The sequence below is a fragment of the Micropterus salmoides genome, unplaced genomic scaffold (genome assembly GCF_014851395.1).
Source record: "Micropterus salmoides isolate LMB-PRFRI ecotype aquatic unplaced genomic scaffold, ASM1485139v1 Ms_hic_scaffold_13, whole genome shotgun sequence".
In the NCBI taxonomy this organism is placed as follows: Eukaryota; Metazoa; Chordata; class Actinopteri; order Centrarchiformes; family Centrarchidae; genus Micropterus; species Micropterus salmoides.
Window position 1 is genome coordinate 21,781,538 of NW_024040374.1, and position 14,014 is coordinate 21,795,551.

The 14,014-nt window shown below is 39.9% G+C and overlaps 1 protein-coding gene across 1 annotated transcript; it reads right to left on the bottom strand.

The window, feature by feature from the left end:
- Nucleotides 1–1,068: 1,068 nt before the first annotated feature.
- Nucleotides 1,069–6,890, bottom strand: rxfp3.2b (relaxin family peptide receptor 3.2b). The gene has a single exon (XM_038716207.1). The coding sequence runs from the start codon at nucleotides 5,990–5,992 to the stop codon at nucleotides 4,790–4,792; it is 1,203 nt and encodes a 400-aa protein (XP_038572135.1). The 5' UTR covers nucleotides 5,993–6,890; the 3' UTR covers nucleotides 1,069–4,789.
- Nucleotides 6,891–14,014: the final 7,124 nt, after the last annotated feature.

A 14,014-nucleotide genomic window follows, 5' to 3' on the forward strand; every position in this document is an offset into this window, starting at 1 on the left:
CTTAAGAGGAAGTTATTGTGTGAGCAAGATATTATTGCTGGCGGGCCAGCTTTGGACCGCGGACCGCCTATTGCTGACCACTATCCTAGATTGTGTTCGGGAGGAAGACACCCTCTCCTATAAGAGTAGGCTTAAGATTTTCCTCTTTGATAAATCTTATAGTCAGGTGTCTGTGAAGGTTCCAGGTCATAGTTATCCAAATAAGGTTAAAGTCAAGCGCAACTGGACTTGGTTGAAGATACTATGAGACATTTCGTCCCTCATCCAAGAAACTTCTTCAGTTCTGAAATGACCAGTAGGGAAACTCAACTATTTAACCTCTGTGGGTTGTGAACCATCCTTTAGTTTTGCTGCTGTAGACTTAGACTGCCACGGCTCTTCTCTCATCCTCTCTTTCTAAATTTGTATGCATTCTCATCCCATTAATGCATGTTACTAACTTGACTTCTTCCCTCCCCCGTAATTTTGTGCTTTCTCGTCCCTCTTCTCTCTGTTTGTATTTTTGTGGGGACATGTCCCCAACCGGTTTAGGCAGACAGCCGCCCACCCTGAGTAATGTTTCTGTTCAAGGTTTCAACCTGCTAAAAGGTTGTGTTTTCATGGTGGAAATTGTTGGGTCCCTGTTGATAATATTACAAAGACTACGGTCTTGATCTGCTGTATGAAAAGTGCAATGATAACTTGATAACTTTACTATGAATTGGCGCTACATTAATAATAATGAATGGAATTGAACTGAGATTTTATTGTTTTTCAGATAGTTTATGATTATTTAATTTAACACAACTGTATTTATGAATATGCAGCATGTCAACATGATGTAAATTTGAGTTATAAAGGTTTTTAATATAGGTTTTGACACATGGCATCATTTCATACTTTACTTTGGTGGGGCATATTCCCACACAAAATAAAAATTAATTAAATTACCACATATCAGTTAACAAACAGTGACTCTGGGACATTTGTGGGGCCTTGGAGCAGTAGCTTGTTTTGCCTAGTCAGTAATTAAACTTTAGTCGATTTATTAATTTTATTAGACAATTTGTTTTTAAAAACACCAGCTCAGTCAGGACAGTGAGTGCTCACATAAAAGGAAAGTAAGGATAACACAATACAGTGGCCCCATTGAAGATGGGGGTGTGTGCAGGTGTCAAATTGGCAGGTCTGACATGGCAAGAATGACACAAAAAACATCAACACAATAATACTATACAATTTAATACAATCATCACCTGTGCCTACACTGTCAGCAAGTTATTCACTGTATTACTGTAACAACATCAATTTCTACCTCAGTGCTTTCACTGGAAAATGTCCTACTCTTCACTCAGTTCATTAATTTACATCAGAAATAAATACATCAATATATCAACATTACTTCACCACCCTGTCAGCAGATTATATAAGTCTGGGCCTGTACATATTAATTAAAATAAACAACATCATAAACAAAGAAAGACACCCTATTGTCAGACACAATATCCTACTGTGAGTAGCCTCTGAGCCAATTCTTAAGCACCAACTTGAAACCTCCCAAGCTGCTTAAGATTTTAAGATTTCCTGGGATTTTATTCAACAGATTCACTGCCATGTACAGAAGAGTTTCCTTACCCAGGTTACCCCTAATCTTTGGAGGAACAAAATCAGTTGAACTGCCTCTTGTTGAATAGCTGCAAACATCCCTCACCTGTATGAAATATTTTTTAGGTATTGAGGGACAGCACCATGCTCAATCTTATGTACAATGCACAACTAGACCTAAGAGACTCTTTCCTGTACTTTTAGCCACCCAAGGCTCTCAGAATGAGAAAGGTCAAGGTGAGTTCTAATGGAGAGATTCATAATTACCCTATTTGAGAGGTCATCGTACCATAAACAGCAGGCATGGTCAAAATAAGACTGGACAAAAGCTCCTGCCAGGGTTACCATCGCTTTTCTGTCCAAAAATTCTGGCTATGAAGCATGTCTATCTATCTATCTATCTATCTATATATATATATCGGTGTTACCAACAACAATGTTAAAACCAGGGGACTTTTAAATTCTCATTGACCCAAACATTATGGGATTCTGCATTTCCTAAATAGAGTGACAACTTATTATCTGTCATCCACTTGCTGACATTAAGAGGTTTTGTACTCAGTGTGCCTTGCTTTAGTATTTATGGGAAACCAGTACTGTCATCTGCATTTAAAGAGTTCACATGAAGTGACAGACTTCACATCCTTGTGGGATCCCACAATCTGTAGACCTAGGATGAGGCATTGTCAGTTTTGTCAAGGACATCTTCCTTATCAACATGCAACAGCTTAAGCGCAGTTGACTGTTATATAGAGAAAAAATACTGTCCAGTTGATTTAATACTGAAGTGATAGCAGATTCAACAGAAACAGTACCACATCAGTGGCAGCCATCAAGATAGTTGACGAAAATGTCTCAATGTATGACTAAAATGTCATACAGTAAATTGTGTAAGGACAGGTAGTTCTCAATCTGTATAAAAAATCTTATCACAATATACAATACTGAAACAGGACTATACTTTCCGTGATTATTTCCTTTCTTGTATACAGAGGAATCACTCTAACAAGTTTAAGATCACTGGGGAAAAGACCTTGCTCAATAGATAGATTTACAATATGGGTGATGCATGGATTGATGATTTCAGTCGCATCTCTTAAGAATCTTGCAGGAATATTATTAAAACCAGTTACTTTGGAGCAGTTGAACCTGTTGAGCATCTCAAGCACAACTGCCTTAGACACCTTAGCCACCAGCTAGAACCCTTTGATAGGAGTACACTTACTGATTTGGCAGACGGCAGACGATGGGGTAGTGCCAATATACATGACTCTCCCCAAATTGTCCTGGCTGACCTGGTAACTTTTCAACTCGACTACTAGTTCTATGGCTTTTCATAACACTCACTCATCGTCAACCGCTTATCTAGTTACAGGGTGGAGGGGGCTTTAATAACAATCATATATAATATTTCATGACCATGCATAGAATTCATCCAGTCACTAACCAGAGAACTCTCTAGAGGAGTAAAGCATAAAACTTAATGTTGCACAAAACTTTTGAAAGAACATTTCTAAGCAGATAAATAAGACCCCACATTGTATATGTTAAGTGTTTGAGTTTGCTTTGTCACTCCATGTCACAGGAGCTTTGATCAAATCTGAAAAGCAAATTCTCATTTGATTCCAGCTCATCAGCGAGGATTAAGAAAAGCTATTCCTTCTATCTGACAGCAATTTTGTTAACAGCACTTTTGTCAGCACCTTTGTTCCTAGATTATTTGTGCAGTGCAGTGCTGATGTTGCTAGTGGTTGAAGAGGTGCTGTGCAAACAGAATGAGAAAAGGAAATCCCATTAATAAAAGCAAAGAGGAGTGGGTCTGTCTATCAACTGATGCCCCCTGTGTTACAAGCTTGTTAAAAACATTAGTCCCACATTATTTTTCAAACTAATTAATCTGCCCATGTATACTCTGATTTCTAACTTGGCCTAGCCCGGTTATTTCAAAAAGTTCAAGCTGAAAGCTTTTAATTTCATCTTTTGTTTGTTTAGTTTACAGTGTCTCAATCGATATAATTTTCCATTAAAACATCAAATCAACCAACGTCTTCTTTAAAAGATCATAATTATAGTCACAGACAAGATAGAAAACAGAGAGACAACATATTCACAGAAGGTAACATTATTGCGTCACTTTTTCTTCTTCAATATACATAACTGTAATTTAACAGAGAAAGGCTGATGCATAATACAGTTTATGCGCAATGGAAGGTTTGTTGCACAGGAGTAAAAATCTCACTGGAATCACTTCCACTCTTGATCCTTATAGGTTTCCTCAGGAACAGCATTCATCTCACAAACTACACACTCATTATACTGAACCCTTTGATGTATCATGTCAGATTGTCTTACCTTGGAAAAGGACATGAAATGTGTTGAAGTACTTGTACCTTTTTTTAATGATTTCAGGCATGAATCTTTTCCCCAAGACAATTCAGCAAACAATGATTATGCCATTTATTTCTCCTAAATACACTGAATAGATGTTGTACACTGCTTGACCTTGCCATTTTCTCAGCTTTCAAAAAGTACATACCATTAGGCTCTTCAAAAATCTTACTCTTTCATTGTCTTTAGAAAATACTATTATTCACTATTAGTCTACTTTTTAATTATTGGTTTAGGTAGATTGTTTTTCAGTTTGCTTTTACTGTATAGAATGTACACAAATGCACATTAGAACAAAAAACATACTGGCCAGCGCACTGGGAAACCTTCTCAAACCTTTTTTAAAGCATCTCGGTCATGACTTAGTCTAGTTTCATCCAAGCAAATCCCTCGAGAGTTTTATCAGAAAGGTACTCATGCACTGAGAGTAAAGAATGCTTAATCCCACTCATGATGCCGATGCTGTGGCAAATGTTAATTGAGGTTTACTATTAGATTTAACTAAGCTTACCAGAGAGCAGCACACGTATTGTCTGGCAGAGAGAGAGAGAGAGAAAGAGAGAGACATACTATATGGCAAGAGAGAGAAATAGAGTCACTGTATAAAATTTGCAGCAGAGTAAATCGTAAGCCAGCAGTGAAAGTGGGGCACATCCCACTGTGTAGTCCACTATGATTGTGATGTTTTCAAAAGCCAAAAAGATAATTGATTTTCTGTGTTGACAGGGTTGAGATGCACTATCATGAACAACTGCAAATCTAGTACTATAGGAAGCTTTCAATTATTGTCTTAAGTACAGTAAGCCAGTCATCCATATCAGACGTCCATTTGCACCAGAACCAGAACAGGCGGTGCCTCAGCCACTTTACCCTTGCGACGCAGCATGTGAGTCAGGCTCCTGAAGGATGGCGTGGCATGGAGGAGAAGCTCCTTGAGACCTGCCCGAAACTCCTGGCGAATCAGGCAGTAGAGCACGGGGTTGAGGCAGCTGTTGGTGTGTGCCAAACACACAGTCAGGGGGAAGGCATAGGCCTGTGCATTGTAGAAAGCCTTGCTGAAGGGCACAAGGTCAAACTTTATGAGTACTCCCCACAGTGTGAGCCCCTGATTGGGAAGCCAGCACAGAAAGAAGGACAGAACCACGATGACAATGGATTTGGTCACTTTGGAGCGGCGACTTTGCCGGCCCTGCTCAACCTCTGGACCCGCTGCACCTGTGATGCGCCGGCTGAGGAGGAAGCGCAGTAGCAGCAGGTAGCAGACAGTGATTATGATCAGAGGAATAAGGAAACCCAGCAGGACCTTTTGCAGCTGGTATAGACCCAAAAGAAGCTGTGGATCCCAGCTGCCTGAGTCTGGGAAGCGCACCAAGCAAAGCTCCTCATCTGACACCTGGACACTGGTGGAGTAGATGGCATGCGGCAAAGTGGCCAGCAGAGAGACAGCCCAGATGCCCAGGCTCGTCCACTTGGCCCTGGCGGCTGCCGCCCGCCGGCTGTGCATCTTCAGCGCAGAGGAGATAGAGTAATAACGCGCCACGCTCATAGCTGTGAGGAAGAACACACTGGCGTACATGTTCATCGTGGTGACAGAGCTGATGATTTTGCACATCACACGGCCAAACGGCCAGCGGAAGTCCAGGGCTGTGTCCACGGCCCAGAAAGGTAAAGTCAGGACAAACTGGAGGTCTGTGATAGCCAGTCCCATCACAAAGCAGTTGATGGATGATTGCTTCTGCCTGTAACGTGAGTGCAGCAGATACAGAGCCAGCGAGTTCCCTACCAGCCCAAGTGCACAGACTATAGAGTAGACACATGCTATCATCACACGCACCACCAGGCTTGAGCTGTCTCCTTGATATTCCATGATGGATTCCTTGGTGAGGAGCTGCAGCCAGCAGTGCAGCGACAGGTTGCTGGTGGAACCTCCGCTACAGTTTCCAGCATTTTCCTCCTGTGGTAATTGCTGCTCACATGGCTCTGGAGCCAGTGTTTGAACTCCAGTCTCATTCAGCTGCATGGCCGGACTCTCTTGCCCACATATCACCTTTGGACAGTTGTGTGTCACAAAAGACAGAAAAAGAAAGTTTGTGATGAATACATTCTGAGCACTGATGTTGTATCTCTGTCAGGTTATCTCACACAGCGCTGTGGACGCTATCCTCCGCCACGAGGATCCTCTTCTCCCCTCTCCACGACTACTCACCGGCTCTGCGCGCCACGACTGTTTATAGGTTCCACGTGAACGCGCGGAGCTCAGTCACGCGGTTGACGCTCTTCTCTTCACCAGCGAGATTATTGGATCAGAGCGAATTCATGCTCTGATAGCCGCAGCCAAATCAAAGTCTCCCAGTATGTCCGTCAGAGGTGAAGCTTAATATATTTTGACATGATACCGGCACCTCCTAGATAATCATGTTTGTGCTTTTGGAGACGTGGAGACAACGGTGCGCGTAAAATATGCGAAGGTGGTGAGAGGACGACTCTGCTGAATTCCAACTGTACATGAACAGTCTTGTGTGCTGTTTTTAAACAGAGAGCAACCTCTCTGGATGAGCATATTGCATTAGGCTAAAACCCTTGACAGTCCTTGTAGCCTATAGGTTATCTGCTTCCCCTGGCTGTTCTAACATTTGAAAGGAGAAAGAAAATGGGGTCAGGAGCGAACCTTAAATACACCACGGATATAAACCGCTCTGCTTAAAGGAACACATTGAAAATAAATATGTTACTGCCAATGACAACAACAATAATGAATATTGCACTTTTTGAACATTGTAAATGATCCTATACATATTTCCAAATATTTTCAGCTTTTGTTTTTTTAATCTTATATTTTTAGTTTTAGAATATTCTAGCTATTAATGTGTATCTACTTGAAATAAATGGACAAAAGGAGAAATTAGCCTTTCTATCCCAAGTAAAATCCATTAGATTATAAATGTCAAAAATTACATCTAAGCTCACTGAGGTATTTTATTTACATGAAGTTGTTTCATGCATGTCGAAGAGTGAATAGAGGTTTGCAGAAACTCTCAGCACATAAATTACATAAATATATTCAAGATAAAATCAAAAGGGAGTTCATTACAGCACAGAATTGCATTTACTTTGCATCATGCTAACCATTTTATGAAACTTCTCATTTGTGGTTTGTTGTCCATCCAAATTGTAATATTTTGCTTCCTCTATCAAATGATGTGAGGCAAAATCACAGTTGTGTAATCGAAATTCACTTGTTGGTTGCCAGCTGGCTTCAAATGGGTAAACGTGTTGTGCCACCTGTTGTAGCTGTCATATTTTCCAACAGCGAAGCCCAGGTAGACTTCAAATTAAGGGTAGAAACAGTTTTAAACAAAATGGAGTTGTCCACTATCCCTGCAGTTTTTGGGATCAATTCCATCCTTTGTAGTGAATCCCTCCTCCTAAATTGTTGAACAAATTATAAAGACATGACTGGATTTAAAAAAATTAATCTGCACTCTGTTTTAATCCATTGCGACCCAGTTCTTGTCATCTTAACAACCCTTAAACCTCCAAATGTGCAAGCACTGACAGTGTGCCTGGTTTAATGTTCTGAGTCTTCAAATGTGTGATGCAGAATAAGTCTGCAAAGGCTGCTTTCTAAACACCTGATATTTCACAGTTTGCATACCAAACTGGTTTTCATCTACTCCAAGTTATTATGCAGCTGTGAAGGACACCTCTTAATAACACTGTGATCAAAATGTGGAGAAAGCCATCAGTAATTGCTTGGGCTGAAGGGGGTAGCCTACTTAGCATATCAGGTTCGCGTCACCTTCGCGTGTAATTAAGTTTAGGCATTGTAACCCTGGTTCTATTATCACAGGCAGAACCGTCTGTCAGGCTCTATAGGCTTGCCAAGTTAATCTGCATATTAAAATATGAAGGGCGAATCAGAAAGAATCCTCCATATTCCCCCCACGTTGTTTGTACACTGTATATAGCTATTTTTACAAACCTGGCACCCACAAAGTCAACAATTTCAGCACCAGCGCAAATGACCAAGTGTGTGACGTGAGGCGAAGTTGCCTCTGAAAGCATTACGAGATAGCAGGCTCAGCATTTTCTGATTCACACAATTGAACAGGAAGCTTTGTAGTGACTTGCTGATAAAGAAAATGTGATGCTGTGGCGGGTCAGGACGTTTAGTCATATGTGAATGAACGTCTGTGGAGGTGAAGATCATTATTGGAAATTCAGGGATTTAGTATGTCTCTTGCTTTGAAGATGATAAAAACAATAGGAAGTGCTGTTTGGCAAAAAGGTAACCTAAATTGCTGGAGAGACTCATAGATTTCCTATTTACACAATGCTCGTTAACGAGAAAGCTACTTGACACACCCACAGCTTCAACTAATTAGTGGTGGACCTGATGTCACATGATTTATTGGCTTCCAGTTGGCCTTCATGATAAGGCTTTCAATAGGCTTAAATAGGACCTGATGCTCCCAGCCAAGACATCAACATGATACAATGTGGGGCCTTGGGTCATACAAAAAGAAAGAGTCAGTAGTAGAATAATAATAGTAATAATGCTTCTTTAAATAGCTCTTTTCAGTAACAACCACATACAATTAAACATGGAAAAGTAGCAGAAAGTAAAAATAAAGCAAACAATGGGGCGCTTTGTAGATCACAATGCCACCATACTAATATCTTCTAACAAAGAGAGTTGTTGAGGCAGCCATATTTTGCTTTATGAGCTTGGAAGGTCCAAGCTAACCAGGTCATGTGAAATTCACCAATATAAACAAGATAGCTAAGGGAAGCCCTGTACTAATGGTGATGCCGTGAGGCAAAAAATTCAACTTTACCGCAAGTGGAAACGACAAGCTGGATTTCTTCGTAAGAGCGTCAGGTCAGATTTTCCTGCCATTCTTGTAAAATCATAGAAGCATGAGAGAGCAGGATTTACACAGGCTCCGGCCTCAGTGATCCAACCAATTCCCAAAATGCATCTATGAAGGAAGAGAGTAGCTCCAGTTTAACCCCTTGACACCGATTGTTGCGAATTCGCATCATACCTCTTCCTTGCAGACTGCAAACCAAGATAGCACATGGATTCCCCCAATTCCTGTTGGTGCAAATTCAATACGTACCTAGGAACCTTATGCAAGCCCTGGTTTCTCGTTTATGCCTGTTGTTGCTAATTTGCATCATACCTACACATACCTGAATTTATATGTTTTCTATGTTCTATAGACAAATAAACAGTCTTCACTTAATTTAACATCAGCTTGAAAGCAAATGAAGCAAAATTTAAATTTTTTGACTGTTCATGCAAATTTAAATGATTTGAGTGAGTAAACTGTTTTATTAACGGTGATGCTGCAGTGACCTCTGTCTAACTGACCCATGAGACAAGGATATGTTTTTGACTGTTCATTCACCCTGTGTGATAGAATCATTAAAAAAATGATATAATGCTTAGATGGATATGCTTGAATGTCTTCTTGCCTGGAGTGTTTAATGTCTCCTTGAATCAATGAACAGTTTACTATCTTGTCCTAGTGGGACTAGAGATGATGCTAACTGAATACTGACATATTTTTGATGGTATAAAAATATGCAGTTAGAGCAAATAGCTACCTAATCACAGAGCTAGCCACAGGCTCACAGTCAGGCTCACCTTGAGAATGATTATTATTCCTTAGTGGAGTAAGGACAATTTCAGATTGTCATCTGTTAGGGTAATATTTGATGTAGGCCTAACTCTGACGGTGCTATTCTGCTGTCAAACATTCATCTATGATTAGACATCTCCATCTCAATTCAGAGTGCTTTAAAGACAATCTAAATGCATGCTTTTTAGACTATTTCCCCAGTTCGGAGCCACAAGTAAACATGGAAGGGTAAGATTCATTTTAATTTTAAGTTCATTTAATAATTTGAGAGAAACACACAAGATTCAATTAACATCGAAATGGAGTATCAGACATACCTTTGAGTCTGGTTCTTGTGTTTGTTGGTAGCAGCTATAACACCTTTCTGTAGAGGCTGCACTGATATTTGTACTTTAAACATTTGTAAAGACTGGGCTAAATAGTGTGTGACAGTTGTTTATGCAGCTTTTTTAGGTTCAGTTGTTGAGCGGAGCCACCAGCTCTTGGGTGACAGCGTGCCAGGTTGATGAAACCTTCATGTGTTTGCACTGTGTGTGTTTGTGTGTAGTGTGTGTGTTGACTCACCCTGACCACCACCCCCTCAACCTCCATCATAATGCACCTTTATCATACTGTATCTGACCTGACTGCACTTGAGTTGAAGTCTGTTTTCTTTGTAATTAATTATTTGCCCACTGGAAACCTAAATTCCTCTATCTGGGTAATAAATAATCTCCAAATGGGCAATACTTATCTAAAAAAACCACAGAATTTGGTGTCTGGGACATACGATAAATCACAGTTACTTAATTAAAGAACCAGAAGATTACAAATATGGCAAGAAGCAAAACAACAAAAAATACATAAATTAGAAAGTTCTGCATGGATTTGCATTTCATTAACTCCTCCAAATCCCATGAAGCACTGGGGGTTGCAAATATACTTTATATACTATACTAGACGTGTTGATGCAAATCAGCCTTCCAGGGACAAAAATTTATTTTTATTTTTATTTATTTAATTTTGTTTATTTCACCAAACAGTCAAAATAAATAAATGTTACTCTTATTAAAAAGGGAAGAGCTATAAATGTTGTTTGTGTTTAATTACCTTTTAAAGTTTAAGAATGTACCATTCTTTATATACCGTACATCTAAATTGCCAATCATCTTAATTAGGTGACTGGCTCCAAAGCTGATTTAAAATGCTTCCTATTCACAGTGAGGTGTTTGCCCTACTGACATTTTACAGTACTCTTCCTGCCTACAGTTCTGACATGGCGATTAGATGTAGAAGTTGTTGTGACTTCCAGACATCTTCAAACCGTGCGTGCCTTCAGAATTTATTTAGATTTCTCCATCCAAGCCAGTTTTTACAGCAATACTTTTTAAGGATACAATCCATGCCTTGGTAAAAATGCGCTGTCAGGGTTAATTTTTATCTTTTCCAACAAAACATGGACAACAAAACCACTGCACTAACTTTCCATGGAGAAATAAATGTTAGAATGCTGATGATATTTCTGGCACAATCGCTGTTGAAACAGTTGGGATTTTATTCAGGTATTATTTGGTAACCATTTGTATTGGCTTCCTTGGATGTGTGTCTTTATTGAAAGCTAATTTGTAAGGCTGTCAAGTTAAAACTGAAAGCTTGTCCAGCCAAGGCCAGTCTGCATACACAGCTCACAAAAATAAATAAATAAAAGAGAACAAACAAAAGAGAAATAGGGACTGTATATTGTGCTATTTATTGTACCTTCTTGGTTTTCTTTTTATTGGTTGAGGGTGAAGGTCTGGCTCATGCAGAACTTTTTAACCCATTTTCAGGCTTTCAAAGTTCTTGAATCATTGTCACATTTAAAATAAGGCTGCATAAATTCACATGCACATAAATCACCACAAATTATTGTACCACTTAATAAATGAATAAAATTAATAAAATATCAAGAACCCCATCCAATTGATTTCCTGAAATGGGCACAAAACTATTGACTCACATGCAGAACTTTTGATTTAATTGGCCTTGGGGTTTTAGATGAGTCAATTGTCTCAAGAGATGTACAGTGCAACTACTTTGCAGTTTGTGTATAAATGTTGTGGTGGCAGCCCAGCTGACGGTGAGTGTCCAAGTTTTTTCTCCCTTTTTTTCTGTGGTTCTGTTTTTTTCCCCTGGTTTTCTCTGTTCTCTGCCTGCCTCCCCGTGTCTCCTCCCCTGTGTGTGTGCTCTCTCTCTCTCTCTACCTCCGCTCCTGAGCCCAGCCAGCGACCCGCACCTGCACATCGTCAGCCACCTCCTCTGCCTGCCACACCTGCCAGCGATCAGTATTTCTACCCCAGCTCTCCACTCCATCCTTGCTTGATCGTCGTCGCTCCTTACCCGGTGCCACCTCAACGTTCCTTTCTATTTCCCTGTACCTTGTCTCCACTGTGTCTGACCCTGTTTGTCTGTCTGTCTCTCCCCAGGTCCACTCACCCTCGTCTCCAGTCAGTCAGCTGGGCTTGCTCACCTGCCCCTTTCCCTCGGACTACCACCACGGTGTCCTCCCAGTTCTCCAGTGCCTCAACCCCTTTTTCCCCCAATAAAACCTGCCTATCTGAGCGCTGCATTTGGGTCCTCTCTTTCCCCACACCACACCACCGTAACAATAAAGACTTTTTGATTTATTGAATATTGTATTACATTATTGTACTATGGATTTGGGAGAAGCCAAAGGCATCATGATTGTGTACAGTACATGTAAGCTAATCTAATGTGATGTATATCAATTCTAATGTAAATTTACACTGTATGTCCCTAATGCCTGAGCTGTTTCTGTGCTTGGAAACGCCATCTTTTAATTCATTATTTAATTAAGTTTTCTACTTTACAGAATTAGTTAATGCCAAATCATTATGTGCAAAGATATTTAGTCATCACCAAAAACTAATGGCAACCAGAGTAAGGCTCATGTCCTTATTTATTATTGTCTGCATCTTTCATTAGGACATTCAAAAATTCCTTCTGGTTCACAGATCACTGATATTAGGTAAAATGTGACTTACCTTACTATAACCTGTTGTAAAAGGATTATGTAAGAAGTGGCTGCAGAAAAATGGGTAGCATTTAATACCAGCTCTACAGTAATATGACTACTACTGTTAATTTATTAACAAAATGAGCTCATCAGAAAAAGGGCCTACATTTTACAATAGTTTCTTAAACCGCAGGTGTAATGACCCTTCATTCATGGCTTCTTTGATGATAGTGGTTAAATTGAGTACTGTGCAGTTTGGGGGATTGACAACCAGTGTGCATACAAAAATGTTTTAATGTTTTCTTCTTATTCAAAAACAAGATGGAGGCCCTTTCAGACACAAGGTGACAATAATAATAATAATAATAATAATAATCCTTATTTGTAGAGCACTTTTCAAAAACAAGTTACAAAGTGCTTTAACAAGTGTAAAGAATAATACAAAAAAAGATAAGAGCATGAAAATTTAATATAAAATTAGTAAAATACAATAAAATAAAAGGGATAAAATAAAGTCTAATAAGATCGGGAAAAGCTCTCCTATAAAAGTATGTTTTAAGAAGGGACTTAAAAGAGTTCACTGACTCAGCCGACCTGATTTCCTCGGGCAGGCTGTTCCAGAGCCTCGGGGCCCTGACAGCAAACGCTCTGTCCCCTTTAGTTTTCAGTCGAGACTCTGGAACAGACAACAGACCTCTGCCCGAGGATCTCAAGGTACGTGCTGGTGCGTATGGGACTAAAAGGTCAGAAATATAACAAGGCGAGAGGCCATGAAGAGCTTTAAAAGTGATCAATAGAATTTTAAAGTCAATTCTAAAACATACTGGGAGCCAGTGTAATGAAGCTAAAATAGGAGTAATGTGGTCATATTTCTTTGTTCTGGTTAAAAGCCTGGCAGCTGAGTTCTGGACAGTCTGGAGTCGATCAATAGATTTTTGGGTTAAACAGGTGAAAAGGCTGTTGCAATAATCCATGATGAGATGAAGGCGTGTAAAATCGGTGTCCTTAAAAGTTAACATAGATCGAATTTTTGCTATATTTCTAAGTTGATAAAAACATGATTAAATGGCACCACTGCACTGTGAAACCAATTATTTCCAATGGCATGTGCCATGCCACGTCGGCTTTGCGCTGCATTGAGCAAAGTGCATTTGCAGCACGTTGTGATGAATACCTGTGGGGCCAATTGAACGTTTCCAACCAAATAATAATAATTACTCATTTAGCTGACACTTTTATCCAAAGCAACTTACATGTATCAGAGGATGCACACCTCTGGAGAAACTAGGGGTTAAGTGTTTTGCTCAGGGACACACTGGTGGATGTTTGCAGTGGAAATCAAACTTGAGTCTCCCACAGCAGAGACATCCGTCTTAACTACTGCACCATCACCACCACA

Excerpts from the sequence above, each read along its gene's own strand:
- rxfp3.2b (XM_038716207.1), bottom strand. The coding sequence starts at position 5,992 with ATGCAGCTGAATGAGACTGGAGTTCAAACACTGGCTCCAGAGCCATGT.